Source organism: Mercenaria mercenaria, chromosome 17 (assembly GCF_021730395.1).
Source record: "Mercenaria mercenaria strain notata chromosome 17, MADL_Memer_1, whole genome shotgun sequence".
NCBI lineage: Eukaryota > Metazoa > Mollusca > Bivalvia > Venerida > Veneridae > Mercenaria > Mercenaria mercenaria.
Genome location: NC_069377.1, coordinates 28,418,186 through 28,437,572, shown reverse-complemented (window position 1 = coordinate 28,437,572; position 19,387 = coordinate 28,418,186). Strand labels below are relative to the sequence as shown.

At 34.0% G+C, this 19,387-nt stretch overlaps 2 protein-coding genes across 8 annotated transcripts; both read left to right on the top strand.

Moving 5' to 3' along the window:
• The first annotated feature begins 674 nt into the window (after window positions 1-674).
• LOC128550392 (uncharacterized) lies at window positions 675-7,815 on the top strand. Of its 5 annotated transcripts, XM_053529353.1 has the most exons (9): window positions 675-882; window positions 1,225-1,417; window positions 2,067-2,266; window positions 2,718-2,764; window positions 2,893-3,084; window positions 3,367-3,427; window positions 3,458-3,510; window positions 3,580-3,621; window positions 3,923-7,815. In XM_053529353.1, the coding sequence occupies exons 2-9, from the start codon at window positions 1,250-1,252 to the stop codon at window positions 4,279-4,281; spliced, it is 1,122 nt and encodes a 373-aa protein (XP_053385328.1). In that variant the 5' UTR covers window positions 675-882; window positions 1,225-1,249; the 3' UTR covers window positions 4,282-7,815. The 5 variants fall into 5 exon arrangements, with proteins under 5 accessions (XP_053385328.1, XP_053385324.1, XP_053385327.1 ...); XM_053529352.1 differs by having other exon boundaries at window positions 681-882; window positions 3,367-3,510; window positions 3,923-7,814; XM_053529350.1 differs by having other exon boundaries at window positions 681-882; window positions 3,458-3,621; window positions 3,923-7,813.
• A 1,637-nt stretch (window positions 7,816-9,452) lies between these two features.
• LOC128550391 (uncharacterized) lies at window positions 9,453-14,151 on the top strand. 3 transcript variants are annotated; one of them, XR_008368254.1, is made up of 7 exons: window positions 9,453-9,588; window positions 9,929-10,123; window positions 10,759-10,958; window positions 11,403-11,449; window positions 11,596-11,782; window positions 11,952-12,068; window positions 12,636-14,151. XR_008368254.1 is itself a non-coding variant. In XM_053529346.1 (6 exons), the coding sequence occupies exons 2-6, from the start codon at window positions 9,956-9,958 to the stop codon at window positions 12,685-12,687; spliced, it is 654 nt and encodes a 217-aa protein (XP_053385321.1). In that variant the 5' UTR covers window positions 9,453-9,588; window positions 9,929-9,955; the 3' UTR covers window positions 12,688-14,151. The 3 variants fall into 3 exon arrangements, 2 of the variants coding, with proteins under 2 accessions (XP_053385321.1, XP_053385322.1); XM_053529346.1 differs by lacking the exon at window positions 11,952-12,068; XM_053529347.1 differs by lacking the exon at window positions 11,952-12,068 and having other exon boundaries at window positions 9,478-9,588; window positions 9,956-10,123.
• Window positions 14,152-19,387: the final 5,236 nt, after the last annotated feature.

Below are 19,387 nucleotides of genomic sequence, written 5' to 3'. Positions count from 1 at the left end.
TTAACGTGCCTGGTGTATAGCACCGATACACGCGAAGCCATCTTTCCTGGGAAGAACCAGTACAGGCCTCTAGTTAGGTGGAAAACACTCAAGAGCATCTCAGAAATTTCCAGTGCGACCGGGATTCGAACCCCGGACCTCTGGATTGACAGTCAAGCGTGTTACCACTAGACTATCGGCCCACCCGTATCGTGTGTGTACAATGACACATCATTTCTGGTCTGGCGGCATTGTTTCAGACCAGTGTGTCGATTAAATAGTATTGGATTCCTCTAAATATGAAAATGACACTTCCAATTTCGAATTCTGCTTTGATGTAGAGGTCACTTGTGTATGTGTCCGTGCATACTCAAATTTCTTGCACTGACTCGTCAGTTCCTTTCAGGTTAATAGTCAGTGCAACATTATACATATTCAAACTGAGCCATGTCTATATTAGGCAAAACTTAAGGAGTGTTCATATTCTGTGTTTGTATGAACTTACGAACATCTACATCATTCTAAGTTTACATTCTTCCGCTTTCAATTGTATAGTGCATACCAGTGATATATTTGATTTGAAACCACGATAGATATACGATTTAATGTACTGTAATATGCTATAAATTAAATCGGTATCTGCTATGTCACCCAAAATATCTGTAAACATATAAGGTTTCGTATACCTATGCAGGGTAAGAAGAACGAACTCAATATATATCACGTGAGAAACGATCACGCCGAAACTGTAAATTGATTGGCTGAAAAATTTTATCATGCGACAATACATGTGTTACAAGGCCGTTTTTGTTTACATTTTTGTGCACGTCGATTATTAAAAAGTATGTAAAGTATACACGATTTTAGCAGCCAGTAAGGGATACATTGACTTATCTTTAAGTGGTGAGTATATTACATTTTCATAATTACTTGTCTTTCATTATTTGTAAAAAGTTTTTATTTAATAGGTTATCGCCGTCTTATTTTCATTCATTTATTTTACTACGTATTACGCATTTGTTTATGTCATGTGATCACTATGACTCCATCTTGATTTACATTTTAGCTATTTAAAATTCACATGCTACTCGCATTTGACCCACTTTTAAGCTCTGACAGCTATGGCAACGATCACTATGTTGAGATATATAAAAAAAAATAGCATTCAGTCAATTTCTTACGAACGAGGAAGTTGATTCCCAATATTAAAACATCACCTATTACATTAAAAACTTTTCTCTGCAGCATTGGTTAAAAATTTCGTTTCCAGATGTCTGTGTTCCCGTTTGTCATTTGGATTCTGTTAGAACTGTTGATAACAAAGGAATTGTATGCGCTACAATGTGAGCTAGGCACGTACCACAGATACAGAAAGGATGGAAGAGAAAGATGCAAGAAATGCACACTGTGCAATGCAGGAGAAGGCTGGAATACCAGCGTAAGAATATGTCCTTTATCTTTTTAGTAACAAAATTCTATCACATCTATATCCAGTTTTATTTTAATTGAGACTTGGAAAGAATTTAAAAGTAGTTACTGTGCATATTAAGTACAATATTCGTAAGGCTATACTGTAAATCAAATTTATCAGAAGACCTCTTGGGAACCATAAAACGTGATAAAGCTTACAAATAGGACTATATAAGTCGTTTAATGATTTTATAGTCACATCGGCACAATTTATTTCATATGGCGAGACTTTTCTAGTATTTACTGATGAATAACCCAGGTACCCCTCCTCAAGGCATAATTTCAGGCATGGTGGGGGAGGGGCATCTCGGTAGACCCGACAAAAATCTGTAAAGCCATGAAGAATTCTACACCTGAAGCATAGTATCGAACACACATCGATGATGGTGCAAGTGACTCGAAGGCATTGAACTTAACCACTCGGCCAAGAAGGTCCTCACGTCTGTTCATTACAAGCTGTGAAATGTGAAGCACCACTCTCGTCATCAGGACAATTAAAATTCAAGATGAATTTGTCAGCGAATATACGGAAATGTACATGATTGATAAACAAAATAAAATATAAAGAAAGCGAGGAAAAATGTAAACCATTGTTCAAAGCCTTTCTTGTGTTCCAGGTTGAGATAACTGTTGATGCTGAGCACGGTTATTTGGAGTGTTATCGGTGCGTTGAGTGTCTGAAAGGGTTTTACAGGCCAATACATTCAGCTTCTCAGACATGCTATAAATGTCAGTTAGACTGTAAGCGTTTAAACAGATATGGGTCGGTATCATGTGGGTATGATTCGCCTGGGCATTGCGGAGACTGTATGTCAGGGTAATTCTTTAACTAAATTCGTGTTAACAAACTTGCATTGTTAAAGTCGTTCTATGTTATATGTGGCAAATATTGAAAATAGGTGTTATGCTAAGAGATTGAAACAAACCATTTCATTTGCAACATGTTAAATAAATATCATAGACAAAATGGTAACTGTAGCTGCCTTACTTGAAAATCAGCATAAAATAGAAGCTGGGTTCTTCTATGGATACCATCAAGAATGAGGTGTTGAGAGTGATTGATAAACGTTGTAGAATTTGACCAAAAATAAATAAGTATAAACTGCTAAAACAGAAGCACATTTTCTATGTCTTAAAAGAGCGAATATTACTTAGAAAGATTATATTTGCCTTGCTTTTTTGTATGGTCGTTAGACAATGCTTTATCTTATTTGGTTGCGTTCTATGCATCCATATGATCTTCTTTAGAATCATATTATTTATTTCAGGTTTAAAGCAGAGAGTCGGGTACCAAACGATATTTGTTTCAAGACAGGTACATTTTTCGATTTACTTTAAGAAATTTTAAGAAAACTAAAAGCTGCTTTTAAGTTATTTTTATAGAATACTACACACTAAATTTATTTGCACATGTATCAGTTAGAACTTCTTATTACACTGCAGATGTTAGGGCCCAGACCACGGAAATGAACGTGCCAACATCATCCAGACCACAGACACCCTGGCCCTTGGACGCTGCACAGATAGTCCTACTTATCCTTGGCTCGGCTACTACGGTTGTAGTGATAGTTATTACACTTACAGTTCTCATCTGCCGCTGGTTCAAAAAATGTGGAACTGGACCAGCACTTTCATGTAAGCTTTCTTTAGACTTTGAAATAAGTTTGTTTGCAGCATTCAATCTAAATTTGCTTAGTAAAAAGTAATGTAAACTTTTTAAACCAAACATGGCTAACAGCAGTTTTTAAAATATTTCTACATTGCGCTATTTTAATTCTGACTTGTATATATTTTCATTTTAATTCTGACTTGTATATATTTTCATTTTAATTCTGACTTGTATATATTTTCATTTTAATTCTGACTTGTATATATTTTCATTTTAATTCTGACTTGTATATATTTTCAATTGATTAGCGGAAGAAGGTCTCCTTGCTGCTGATAAATCTTCCCCTGTATCAAAGTGTGACATTGACACCGACGGTCCTCAACCTGTCCCGGAAAGAGCTGATAAATCTTCCCCTGTATCAAAGTGTGACATTGACACCGACGGTCCTCAACCTGTCCCGGAAAGAGCTGATAAATCTTCCCCTGTATCAAAGTGTGACATTGACACCGACAGTCCTCAACCTGTCCCGGAAAGAGCTGAATTATGGTCGAGTAATGAATGTGGTAGGAAATTTGTATTGTATTGAATTAAATTAAATATTAGTGGATATGTTTTACTTCTGATTTATACTTAAACAGCATATTTTATGATGTATTAGTTTATTACTGTAGTTGTATGTACTCATTGAAAGGAAACAAAAACGTATGGTAAGCTGCTTTCCTTGCCAATCAATAGTTTTACTGATAAAATTGAACTGCTGCCAAATGTCCATGCTTGAGGGTTTATGTTTATTAAAGATGCAGATGTTCTATGTGTGTCTTTAAAACTACTTCATTAATAAATTATGCTTGCAATTCTTTTCAGATATTATAATGGCAAAGGTAGAATTCTCAAATTCTCATCATGTTGTTGATCGTGCTGTTGGCAGAGATGATGAAACGCTTTCCGTGATCGCCACAACGATAAGTGGTAAAAACGTTCCAAAATTCTTTGATTACCTTCAAATACACAGATGCAAAACAGACCCGGAGGAAGAATTGTGGGAACGAGGAAAGATAACATACTCTAATTTCATTCTTAATGTACTAGTAGAATGGACAAAGTCAGCTCACCCGTTCCCAAATCTAGCATGGCTATGTGATGCTTTACAGACAGCATCCTTCCATGAAGTTGTTGAACAAATCCTTGCTCTGAAAGAAAATCAAATTGTTGTTAACGACTAAAATGAATGTTTCCTGCTCTTTCATTTAAAATCGTTTCTTGTAAGAACCTTCTTTCTTTAGGGCAAACTATTATAATTGTTACTGCTCTGTGATATTAGATGTGTGATGTATATTTACAGTTTTGATATATCTTATTTATAAATACGTACATACATTTTTTCTATATATTCTGTTTGTTGCACAAATAATAGTATTATTGAAGTGTTTTGAAAAAAAGTTCGGTGTTTTTGTTTCTCAATGTCTGAAAAACATTCAATAATAAACTGTGTGAAAAAGATCTTTGAACACAACCAAGCGACATATATACTAGCAGACTCAGTTTGATTGAGTCTGTTCATGAGAGGTAACTAAAACTGCAACATCCCTCACGCTCCCTAGCACCGGCTTAAGTGGTATTGATACGGCCTTCGCAACCAGTGCAGACCAAGATCAGTCTGCACTTCCGTACAGTCTGGTCATGGTCTGCACTGTTCGCCATTCAGTCAGTATCTTTTTGGTAGGTACCCCTTTTAACAGTTATTGGTACTGTCCAAATTGAATGATGGATAAGGTAATTATAGAAATTTAGCAGGGTAAGGGTTGAAACGAATGTACCCCATGATCCAAAGGACCAGAACATATGAAAACACTGAATGCACGAGTGGTTAAATGGGCCATTACTTATCTGCAAACAGACAGGTTGACAAACGGACATACGACTCTTTATTGCGTATGAAACTCAAGATGTCTTTAGGTGGAGATAGATAAACTCAATACCATGCGAAAATAAAAATAGAACCAAGAGATCGTGTTTCAGTAATGTATAACTCAAAATTAGATTACGGTTTAAAAATACACGGTATAATTCCAGTAAGTAATTAAAAAGTATCACATACCATTTAACCTTAACATGAAGTTCTTGAAAACGTTTGGCTAAGCTATTGATAGATGAAAATTTTAAAATCAGTTAATTGATTTATGTTCTTTATTCTCAAAGTTTCAACAATGCTGCTTTTACATAACAATTCCTAACCTGTATGTGCTCGAAAGACGCGTTTTGTTAGTCGTTTATCATTGATATATTTTTTATAATTTGTTAATCTATTTATAGATCTGTGTTTACAAACATTCGATGATATAATATTTAAAATTAGTAATACCCGGTGTATGTGGTAATCATTTTATTTGTCATTAAATAATGTTACATCTAGGATGATTCTACATAAACAATTTATAACTTGATAGGTACTTTCTCTGCGTAATAAATGAGTAATGTGATGAATTACCGTATGTTTTCTGTCGGTTTTCGGGTCACTAGCACACATCTTTCCTATTTCTGTCAAATTGCCAGGCCAAGTGTATTATTAATATGATAAGTCAATGGAGCGGTTGCGTACACAAATTACTTTTTTCTTATTATGGCGCACCAACACAATTATAGATCATATGGCGACTTTCCAGCTTTTGATAGTGGAGGAAAACCTTAGGTGCAAATCGGTGCATTATTTCATCACGAGCGGGCACCTGGATAGTACCCCCGGCCATTCGTAAACAAGCTGGATGGCTTCCACACGTGAAGAAATCAGAGCCCCACATCGATGAGAGGCAACACAAACTATTATTTTATCATATTCAGAAATCAATTGAAATTGCATGCCATATTTGTTATAACATGAAAGTTCCTTCTACATGTTCCATAACAACTGACATCAAAAATACGGGTGCATTGAATATTATTTCTTGAAATTCACATGTTAAATCCAAAAAATACAATTCACGTCAAGCTCATATAATGTTATGTGATATACTGAAATAAATCTAGAATCAATAATACGTATTTCTGATCTGGTACAAAAATATTTTTAATAACATAAAATCAAAAATGAGGAAGTTTAAATGGCAAAATGATTTGTTATTTTTCTTACATTATTTTCAACAGTATACTAGTATTACGCAAACAGGTTTTAGTTACTGAATCACATATATGTACTTTAAAACTGTATTTATTAATATTTAAAAGTACATGGTGTTAAAAACTGTGCGTATTTTTATATATACGAATAAGATATCAAATGAAAGAGACATAAATTTAGAACAGATATGGCTTATTCGGAAGTAAAAATGGTACCGAAACAACACAAAACATTATTTTGAATTGATAAAATTTGCATTTCATGTTGAAGTTGACAAATCAAATAACGTAAATTGACAATGATTCGAAGGTTAAAAAATAGTTCATTGTGATAGGTGTTGTTATTTATAACTCAATGTTTACAAACATAATGACGCAATATACAACTAAAATGTTAATATTTAGCACAATATCCTTAAAGTATTGATATAATAAGTTATAGATATACATAACGCCAGTGTTTCTCATTAATACAATATCAGAATATAACAAGCTGAATTAAAAACTGAACATGCCTTTACTGCATGATATAATTAGTATTGTCATGCACTTACAGTAAAACCGTAGTATGTTATACAGGATTATAGGCCACTGGAAATTCCGTCAATCTGACTTATTGCAAAACGCCGTGTAAAGTGCAAAACTTGTAAATATTCCGATAAGGTTACAACAGCATTGTCTTACTATAGATTGTAAGAATGCCTTCTTCTAAACCCATTTATGTGTTTGATAATGAAAATATAATAATAAATGTCTGAGTTAAAGTTTTGAAAACGTATTCTTTCAGAATACCTTTTTCCTAATAACTACACATTGAAAAGTAAATGTGGTACTTTATATGCCATAACTAGGAGAAGTTTGCTAATAAGCGCACGAGGACACAACAAATCGGAAATTTGTCGTCCTTTCGTGTTTTTGCCCCGAGCACACGAAAAATCGGTAGTTTTTCGTCCTTTCGTGTCTTCGCCTTTTGGTGCACGTGTACTGCAAGGCGAATACACGAAGACAAGACAGGACGACCAACTACCGATATTTTGTTTTCGTGTGTTTGGGGCAAAGACATGAATGGACGATAAACTGCCACTTTGCCGTGTCTTCCTGTCCTTGTGTGACATACAAAAAGAAGACAAACTGTCGAATCATCATTTCTGTGTCTTTGTTTGTGGCATAAACACGAGAACACGCAAATACGACAAACCTTTGAATGGTCGTGTCTTCATTTCCTTATCTGCTTGGGGCAAAAACACGAAGACACGACAAATTAAAGGTTCATACCCGCCGATACGTCATTCTGCCAGTAGAATATTTCATGTGTTCGCATATCAAGTTTCGTTATTTCGCATTAATTATTTCTTTGTCCGACACGCGGGAATACGATGATAAATTAGTAGTTTGTCGTCCTTTCGAGTCGCCCGGAAAACCAAAATGACACAAATCAGCCACAATATGTAACAGTTCTGGAAATTGTGGCATATTTTCTACCCTATATAGTGTTTATTAACACATTAGAATGACAACATCAGTAAGAAAAGTAACCACAGTAAAGTCATCTGACCATATCAGAATAAAAATAAATCATCAAAATCAAGTTTGGCGCGTGATACAAAAAGGTGTATCCTAGATTTTATTAACTAATCGTAGTCTCAAGTAAACTTTGACTTAAGGACGTATGCTAGAATTTGGTACGAAAATTTTCCATATAACAGAATTTCTTCAAACTTTGGAAATTGAAGGACAATCATCTAAGAAACCAAAAAATGCAATAAAAATCATAGGTCACCGGTATCGAAAAAGAGTTATCTGCCCTTGAAAACGGCATTTCCCCCAAAAATGACGTTTTCAAGGGCAGATAACTCTTTTTCGAATCCGGTGACCTATGATTTTTATTGCATTTTTTTGTTTTTTAGATGATTGTCCTTCAATATCCAAAGTTTGAAGAAATTCTGTTATTGGGAAAATTTTCGCCCATCTCATATACAGGGAATTCTAGCGTACGCCTTTAATGCCATTACATTTTCTCTTCCTTTGGGATCATGGAGTCCATTCAATGCATGTTAATGATAATGTTCTGCTTAAGCCAGGTATCTCACTGTGTCAAAACGAGTCTACTATATTGTTTCTTATTTATTCTAATATTTGTTACATCTATGAAAGATAATGTGAAACAAACACTTTACTGCATGATCAATTGATAATGGGACACATTGCTTTATACACAAGTTTTCAATGGATAGAGTAATTATTCAGTAATAGAATTCTATTTTTGTTGTTGTTCTTATATGATTAATGAATAAATAAAAAAAATTAATTAATTAATTAATTAATCAATCAATCAATACGCGATATATTAAATTTACAAAAAAAAGTAGATTAATCACTTTTTGATAAAAAGAAAAATGTAGCTTTTTTCTGTCTTTATGAATATTACAACTTGACATTTACCTTTAAATAGGGAAACACGTTTCTTGTCATTTTGTTATGCCAACAACTGTTGAACTTTACTTAGAATTTAGATAGTAATCCACTGGGGTATATATCAATCAGCATATTTTGCAGGTGCTTGTTTGAAATCACAAGTAATATTTTGATGCACTGGTAATAGTGTTGTTTATAAGGAGGCTTCCCCGTCACTTGGGAGATCGCGTTGGTGTGCACGTGAATGGCGAAGACGACGTAGCACTTCCTTTTCATGTAATCTAATGCAAAAAAAGGTTGTACAAAATATCGCATGTTAAATCTGAGAATAGTTTTTCCTGAAAATATCAGTCTTAATATTAAAAAGACATGCGTGCATTATTCCAGGTAAATATGTCTAAATATCAAAGAGCATGTGATAAAAAAAATAGTTTTACATCCTTTAAGGTGTCTTTTTATTGGTCTGCGAATAATGGTGACCATATGCGACTTGAATTGACAATTTTATATCATGCGTTATGTATGTGAGCATTATACCAGTTTGGGTTCTCCAGTTGTATTTTGCCACCGGTATCTCTAGTGCGATGCCCCACTGCGTTTTTTTTTTTAATTATTTGTTGTGTTCTTGTTGGCTATTGGTCCTTGTTGGTTAACATACATACATACAATTTTTACCTAGTTTACCTTCAGAATAACACTCTTGACTTGTATAATTTGTATGTTAAAAAGAAATTATGAAGATCCAAGTTAAACAATTATTTGTAATATATTCTTGCGCTTTCCAGTCAGCATGGTTAAGATAAATCATCACGTTTTTATTTCAATAAATCATGCGTCATTCAGAGTCGTGTGAAAAACGATCAGTGATCTGATTGGCTGACAGCTTTTAAACACGTGATAAAACAATTATTTTCAAGGCCAGATTTGTTTACAAGAACTCGATAAGATTTTCAAGATTTTATTTGAAAGTCAATACGGGACACATTGAGTTATCTTGAAGGGTGAGTATATTATATTTTGAATGCTAACATTCATTTCCTTTTGAACTTAATTATGTCTTACCTGGCATTGATCTTTTACATTCATATATTTTACTACGTAGTATTACGCATTTGTTTGTGTCATGTGATCCGTTTTGTTTTTAGTAATTTAGATTCATAAAACCAATTTTCACTCTGACATTATACCACAGTGCTTTGGCAGCTATATAACATGCTTAACACTCACTGTGTTGTTCAAGAGACATATAAAGGTTTCATTTATTCTTTTATTTTCTTTCGGATGAGGAAGTTAAATTTCAGTATGAACACATCACCTATTACATCAAACTTCTTTCTGCAGCGTTGGTTGAAACCATTTCGTTTCCTGATGTCTGTATTCCCGTTGGTCAGTTGGATTCTGTTAGAACTGTTGATAACTAAGGAATTGTACGCGTTGCAATGTGAGCTAGGCACGTACCACAGATACAGAAAGGATGGTCGAGAACGATGCAAGAAATGCACACTGTGCAATGCAGGAGAAGGCTGGAATACCAGCGTAAGAACATTCCTTAACCCTTAGCCTGCTGCAGGCGAATTTAACAGCCTTTGCAAAAGCTGAACGATCACGCGATAAATCGGCGTCTGATCAGGTTCCACTGTTTGCTACTTACAATTTCTTTCCAATTTGAGCAATGATGAACTTTACAATTTTAGCAACAACATTTCCAGCAGACGACAATTTATCTAGCATGCTAAAGTAAACTTATAGTAACACAATGCGACCTGAACTGCATCTGTTTTCAGTATAATCGTTTTATTTGAGCAATAGTCTAAAGATGGATTGCTAATTAAATGTATCAAACTTATTTAAGATTCGTTGAAACCAAAGGATGCGACGATGCAAAATAATAGCAAACTCGGTTTGATAGTGTCTATTCATGAAATGTTATGAAATGTATCACGCCATTCATATCCCCACAAAAAATTATATTCCACTTGAGTTTCCATACATAATTTATGACAATATAAAAGCAAGGGAAAATCCAAAATATATAGCTACGTTCTGAGATTGCAATCATCGTCAAAGGGAATTCATACAGTAGCGTATGTATGGCTGTGTGCATGATTGGTAGACAAAGTAAAATATACAGAAATAATACCATTGTTTAAAGTCTCTTTTCTATGTTATAGGTTGAGATAAAGGTTGATGCTGAGCACGGTTATTTGGAGTGTTATCGATGCTCTGTGTGTCTGGAGGGGTATTACCGGCCAACACATTCAGCTTTTCAGACATGCTATAAATGCCAGTTAGACTGTAAGCGTTTAAACAGATATGGTTCGGTATCATGTGGGTATGATTCGCCTGGGCATTGCGGAGACTGTATGTCAGGGTAATTAATTTCATTTGTGTAACAGGCAAATTTTGAATGTAGTCGTTATGCTATTATGTAGAAACAAATCATTTTATTTCGACCTACTAAACATACCAAGGACATGGAAAATTTTACCAGTAGCTCCTTTGCATAAAAGAAAAGCACACTTGCTTCCCTCGGGGCGATGCAAGGTGCCGAGAGTGATAGATATAAGCTGTAGAAGTCGACTTAAAATAAAGTATAATAATAATAATAATAATAATAGTAATATAATGAAATACATTATATGTATTAACTATTAAAGGAAGAACATCTTTTTCGTAAAAGAACGAAACTGATTGAAAATATGTCATACTAGTATTTGTATTGCCTTTTAGAAGGTGGTTGGTCAAACTTTAATTTTGTTTGGTTGCATTTTTTGTATCCATACGATCATGTACAGATTCAAATTATTTATTGCAGGTATAAAGCAGAGAGTCGTGAACCAAACGATATTTGTTTCGAGACAGGTAAATTGATTATTTTTTAATCAAACTAAAAATTCACATTCAACCATTTGCTTTACAAGTGATTTTTATGGAATACGAGACGCTGAATTTATCTACGTATGCCTCAGTTACAAAGCCACGAATAAATATTTTGTACCACACTGCAGATGTTAGGAAACAGACCACGGAAATGAAAGTGCCAACACCTTCAAGACCACAGAACTCTTGGACCTTGGATACTTCACAGATAGCCCTACTTATCCTTGACTCAGCTACTATGGTTGCAGTGTTGATTACAATTTTCACAATGATCATTTGCCACTGGACCAAGAAACATGAAACTTGCACCTTCATGTAAGTTGTTGACTTTGAAGATGTTTGTCCACTACATAAAACACATATTTTAACTTGATTTTCAAAGTAAACATAAATAGATAATAATGATAATTTTTAAACCTTATAACTGGTGACAGTGAATCTCTACATTGCGCAGTTTTAATACATGCTTGTATATTTTGACTAGCGGAAGAAGGTCTTCTTCCTACTGATAAATCTGCCCCTGTATCAAAAGGTGATCTTGACACTGACGGTCCTCAACCTGTCCCGGAAAGAGCTGAATTATGGTTGAAGAATGAATGTGGTATGAAACTTTTATTCTATTAAAAATATATGTGAGTGTTATTTAGATTCTGATTTGTACTAAAGCAGAATATTTGATGATGTGTTACGTCATTGCTAAAGTTGTTTGTGCTCACGAAAAGGAAACAAAAATGTACGATAAGCTTCTGTCTCTGCAAACAAATAGTTATATTACATACCCTTCTCAAATGGACTCATTTGATTGGTCGAAAGGGGTGCAGGCGCGGGTCCGCAAAAAGCGATATTGACCCGCAAAAGTGATAATGACTCTGGTGATATCACTTCTTCTTATATGTATGAAATATGGGCCAGTCAAATGAGTTCATTTGAGAAGGGCATATAATATAGCAATTATAGACTTACGTTGAGGCCAATATGTGTTTTTACGGACCTGTAAAAATCTCATATTGACCTCAACATAAGTCAATAACTGTATAATATTGATAAGATTGAACTTTTGCCAAAAGTCCATGTTACAGGGTTTACGTTTGTTACAAATGCAGTTTTGTCTAGTTTGTGTCTTTAAAACTAATTCATTAATATATTGTACTAACCAAATTCTTTTCAGATGTTATATCAATGGCAACAGCAGAGTTCTCAAACCCTCATCACGTTGTTGATCGTGCCATTGACAAAGATGACGAAACGCTTTCAATGATCGCCACAACGATTAGTGGCAAAAATGTTCCAATATTCTTTGATCACCTTCAGATACACAGAAGCAAAACAGATCCAGAGGAAGAGTTGTGGGAACGAGGAAAGATAACATACCCGAATTATATTCTTAATGTATTAGTAGAATGGACCAAGTCTGCACAGCCGTTCCCAAATCTAGTCTGGCTCTGTGATTCTTTAAAGAAAGCATCCTTTCATAAAGTTGTGGAACAAATTCTTACTCTTAAAGAAAATCAAGTTGTTGTTAACGACTAAAATGTATGTTCCCGGCTCTTTCTTTACGTTTCTTATAAGGATCCGCTTATATGATATGGATTAAAGGCCCATTGACTTTAAGTTGAAAGTTGCAGTGTTTACTGATTCTAGAATAGTTTCTCAAAATGAGAAAGAATATGTTAGACACTTCTCTAATTAATGGTGAAATAAATGTCACATCGATGTGCAAACAATCTGCGACGAAACAATCGCAGAAATAATGAATAAAGCTTTTTAATGAATGTGTGTGTAAAAGTTGATTTCAAATTATGATGCACTCGTAAACTGACAGATCAGGTAAAACCTATAATATTTTATGTCAGTAACTGTATTAGTGAACCGTCAGTATTAAGAGTAACATCTTGTCTCCCAAGCTGACATTCAAAGCTTACGAGTGGTATTGACTCTCATTTGGGGTTGAAAAAAGCTCAAAGGAGATGATTATACTTTGTATGTGTATGTATATATTGTGTAACAGACTAGTGATAAGCATTAGAGTTTTCATGATAGCTGTGGATCTGTCTCACTGAATTTGGTAGCTGTATGAAACTATCATTTTTCATGTTTTTCTTGTGATTTATGAACAAAATGCATTAGGTTTGATGATAGATACTACGGTTTATGTCCAATGTAGGGACATCAAATGTGCACCTGGTAAAAAGTTTGTATTATTAATATACCAAGTGTACAAATAATGAGAATGACTGTAACAGAGAATAATATTTCTGCGAAGGCGTATAGGGCAAAGATTATAATTATCCATTGTTACTTCTGTGTGATATCTGAGAAGTGTTGAAGTTATCGTTGACGTAAATTTACAGTTTACTGTAAAATCATTTAATTTCGTGGGCATGAAATTTCGTGGTTTAGGTCAGAATGGCAAATTCGTGGGGATATGAATTCGTGGATTACAACTTTTGAACATAAAATGAATGGGAATTCCACTTATTCGTTGGGATTAAATTTCGTGGACTAACTCAACCACGAATTCCACGAAATTAATCCCCCGCGAATATTAATGATTTCACAGTATATTTTATTTATTAATATGTTATATATTTACTTCATTTGTTAATTTTTTATATTCTCTGTTTGTTGAACAACACATTTTCATTACTGAAATTTTAAGATATTAAAAAGTTTGCTGTCTTTTATATCCCTATAATAATTTCATTTCAACGTATGGACAGCATTCGATAAAAAAAACTAGTGGTTTACAGGCTGACAGACGAACATGTGACTTTTTATTGTCTGCGAAACCCAACATGTCTTTGAGTAGAGCTAGATAACCTAAATGAAAACATGACCAATATCGTGGACTCAAAATTAAAACGCAATTAAAAAGTAAACGGTCGATTTAAAGTGAGTATTTCAAATAATATCATATCCAGTTTAACAATATTTTAATATAAATTGAAAATGTTTGGATACTGGTTATTAGATAAATATAATATGGACAACCTGAAGGAAAGTAGGTACCAATACAGGAAAATAGACTAAATTATGAAACATGTCGTGGAATATTGTATGTACTTACCTTTCGACGGTTTTTCGGACACTTGTCATTTTGTTCATTATAAACTATTGGTATATTTAAGAAATAATAAGTTCACAAACGTGGTTTATGGTAGAATAACCCGAGTTTTGGTTTCTTATGCGTAAGAATATATCACGAAGGCCGTAGGCCTGAGTGATATATTGTTTCGCATAAGAACGAAAAACTCGGGTTATTCTACAATAAATCACACTTAGGAACTAACTATTTCGATTCTAACACGACAAACTAGTATCAAAAGTGTTAGAAAAAAATGGCAACTACTAGTACTTTTTACGACCGTGCTAGGCGCCTTGATCGGATGACGTCATTGCACGCGAGTGGTTTATTGCAGAATAACCTGAGATAGATTTTGCTCTACATGTATGTAGGTTATTTGCCGGTCGTGTTAGAATAAGGGATAATATAGCGTTAAGTATAGGAAAGGATAATATTTGATAAGATGTTCTTTATTCTGAAACTTTCAACAATTAATTGACTATATAATATTTCAGTAGTGTGATACAGTACCGTTTTAAGGTCACAAGCACATGCTATTCCTATTTCTGTAATTTTGCCAGGCCAGTAGTAGTCAATGGAGCGGTTGCGTACACATATTACCTTTTTGGTTAGGTTTAACGTAGTAAATCATAGTTTATGATAGTAAATGAAGACCTGTATTATATTTCGGTGTTCCTATTTATAACTCAATGTTTACAAACATTGTAATCATAACGCAATATTTACATAACGAAAGCACAAAAACTTAAATGAGAACAATGTAACAAATGTATAAATATACACACCGCTTACGTTTATTAATTTTTTTGGACTTGAATATTAAAACGACATTTAAACATTGTGTTATTAATTCCTCTTAGTTTTCATCGAATTGAAATGAAATTGCTGGATTGCATGAATATGCGGTGGACACGACCGTTCAGTACTTGTTTTGAAGTTATTTCCCATTTTCCATAATTTGAAACATTTCAGCTGCATCAGAAAGTTGTGTTCTACATTTCCATCCAATCGAAAAGACTCTTTGTATACATCGTCAGTATGACGTATCATGTTAAACATGTTAAAAATCATGCACATAACGTCGGTATGAGTTCTTTGTGTTCAGTTGTCGTTTTTTCTGACTTTATGACATTCCTGAATTGAGCATTTTCGGAAAATGTCTGGCTAACAATGTCACCTCCATTACTGCTCTTTCTACAGAACGAAATTCTATGCAGAATTGTTCATTGGTAATAAATAATTTTTTTGTTGTTGAAAATGCATGAATTATACTGCAGTGTAAAAGTCATTATAAATTACTTTACATTGTTGCCAGTTAATCGTTCTTTTACCTGGTTGGCACAATCATTCACAGTGCGATTAAATACACTGAATGATGTATACTTATAATTTCTGTATATTAATATGTTCACCTTAAAATTGAATGTAAAGAATTTATTTTTAAGCCGATGTGTACGAAAAAAAATCCTACAGCACTGTTTTCTACAAAAATACATAATTATAATCAGTTCATAAAGGGAGAAAATATATAGAGAAGCTCGCATTAGTTATGCAATAAACAACGAAATAATTTAACATGATATCGGTTCTGCATACTTATTCTGACATTTATTATCCATTTTCTGTCCTTAAAGGCTCGTTCAAAGTAATGCATAGGTCTGAGCCGAATGGAACTTCTTTCTATGGGTTTCTAAGGTCGTTGTTAAGTCTCAATGTCGATTCAACGGACACTGAGGGTCTGAAACTCCACCTAGGATGTGATCTATATTTCATGTGAGGAAGCTATCTACCTGACTCGTTGAAAATCCTAAGCTGTACCAAAGTGTGAGTAAAATGTCCAGAGAGGCACTCCATAATAAAACTATGACCGTTGGTCTTAAATGGAGAAACAAGAATGTTTTTGCAAGTACTAAGTTTGTCAACTACTTCAGATGACATCATAAAATGTGTTTTTGCTGCTCGGCTGTTGAACGGCTCAAGTTGCAGATATATATTGTAACGGGGCCTCCGTGGCCGAATGGTTAAGGTCGCTGGCTTCAAATCAATTTCCGCTCACAGATGTGGGTTCGCCTCTCGTGATGAAATAATACACTGAAGAGCACCTGTGGCCTTCCTCCGTCATCAAAGCCCTCATTGACATAAAGTCATTCAAAGTCATGTTTGAGATCCGCCATGTTTGATTTGTTTAAATAACTGCCTATGTGTACTGTATACAGCAGTTTGCAGTTCTGCGTTGAAAGTAACTGGTTTGGTAGTAAAAATTATTCAAAAGGTGGATTATATGTATATTAATTTAATTAGACTCCTAGAAACATATACAAAACATTTTAATGAAGGATATGATTTAGATTTCATTAGAAGTTTAAGATTATTTTGCAACAGAACATTTAAATATTCTTGAAAAGTTTTAGAATTTTAGAATTACCGTTTGTATAGTGCTACTTGATCTATAACAACGCTTGTGAATGATTATTTGGATAAAAGAAACTCTCCCTTAAAGTAAACGGCATAAAGAATTATACTCTATGATAACTGGCTGGAAATAGAAGCAGTATTTAATATTCATAGTAACTAAAACGCCTTTTTAAAACCAAGTGTGGCAGGAACTAGATGCATGCCTTTGCAGTATATTGATTCACTTAGGTTAACAACGTGCATTTCGAAGCAGCTCTTGATCTTGAAAAAAAAATAAAAAAATTTGTTCTCAAATTTCTCAACGTACGACATATATAAGAGTCGAGGTTGTAGTTTGATCTGATCGTATACTTTGTGCTAAGACGAATTTATTTGTATATACTTTTTATACTTTATTTTCAGTTACAAACCCGCATATCTAGAGTATTTAGCATATAGCAACCCAATTGTCGACAGAGTGAACCTTAAGGGGTAGATCACACGGTCATTTTAAGGTTTTTCATACCTTCCAGATTCTTACCTCAATATCAGACTAATTTATCTATTATAATACCGTTTTCTGAAAATTCTAAACATTCAAGCATACAACATATCAATTACATATTGAATACCTGACTTCGGTCCTATCGGAAATGCGTGCAATACAAAATTTCTACTAGTTTCTAAACTTTTGTGATTGGTGACATAAACATACTATAATAGTGTTATTTCTATAGCGACGAAGCGATGCGCTCTTGCCCTTTCAAATGTTTGGTTGTATGTTAGTTTATTTACAGTCCCCTGATAGAAGACTGATAGAAATGTTAGTGGGAGGATACTGCATGGTACAGATGACGCTCCTGTTCCAGAAGCTTCTCTGGTTATTAAGTTTGGCAGATGTAAGGCACCCTTACCCGGAAAACTCAAACAATTTTAGTATTTTTAGTTGATGGAGCGGGGGCTGGTTTCGTAGTCTGGCAATATTACAACTGGACCACCGCGTCTGCTCTCTTTTCAACTGCCGCTACGTTGCCCTTTGATATTTTGCTAACTGTCGAATCCTGCGGAAATGTGTCGCCGGTTTTCGGATCAGCAGAACACGTCACGGCGCAAACACACATGTACCAGGTATCCATGAAGTATTAAAATTGATAAGAATATTGATCCTGTGTACTATGAAAAAGTAAGCGGTTATTATCGAATATGTGAAAAGAACTCCGTCAAATTGCCTCTTGCAAGCTTTAATTTAGATTGAAATAAAAAGACAGTTGCTTAGTATATATCGATGCAGCCATTACCATTTGAAATTTTTTTAATGAAATACGTTTGGAATGTCCGTTCATACATTAATTTACTGCCGATGTCGTATACTGACGTTCAGTGTACAGTCCATGGAATATGCCCAGGGAAAGCAAAAATACTACAAAATTTCTTTCCTTCTCACACCAAGGTGTTAACAAGGTTCTTATTGAGGGCATATGATTGCTAGCAATTAGCTTGATTATAAGTCAGCTACACTGCAACTATACTAAATAATCTTATCTTATGTTATCACATTATTTGTACAGGCTGCCTTTCATTCTGTGTATGTATCAATAATCACAATCAGCGAAATGAAAAAAAAGATTAGACTTTATATAAAAAACAAACACACGGCCAAAACTTTTTTTATATATAAACCATTTTGAGATTGAAAGATTATTTTAAAGATATAATTTTTTGCTATATAAGTAGATTTTCTGTTACCTTGATTTTATACATAATGTTTATAATAATTTATTCCATAGTATTAACACAACGCATTTTTCAGTTAACAAAATTCTGCAATGCATTTGACTATTCTTGTTTATGTTGCCTTGTTTTTTATTTTGTATTCAAAGAAGAGGTTGTAAATGAATACAGTATTCTCGTAATGTATTCAACGAATGGCATGATTAATTGTACATTATTTAAAATGCACACTCTCTATTGAGTTTGTAAATATCCATCCTAAAGTACATCATAAAGTACATAATTTTAAAACATTTAACTGGAGAAAAATTAGAATATATTGTAATACTCTTCACGAAACTTACATAGCTGTTTATAGGATGTAGTAAAATATCATGTTAAAAGATGTGTTTACTTAAATAGTTTGTGTAAATCACACGTAAAGACATATAAACAACAACATTTATACCCTCCTTTCTTTAACTGATATCATTACATTCTTTCATCATATATATAAATGAATGACGAATAACTTAACAATTATTTAAGCAATTTAAATTTGAAATGCCCCTGTTCACTATCGTATTCTGTTTGTGTGTGTGTATCAGTGAAATAATATTTTCAGTTAACAAAAAGGGAAGCGGTGGTCTAGTGGATAAGGTGTCGGCCGTTCAATCTAGGGGTCGTGGGTTCGAGCCCCACTGGGGTAACGACCATGACTTGAAATGCCC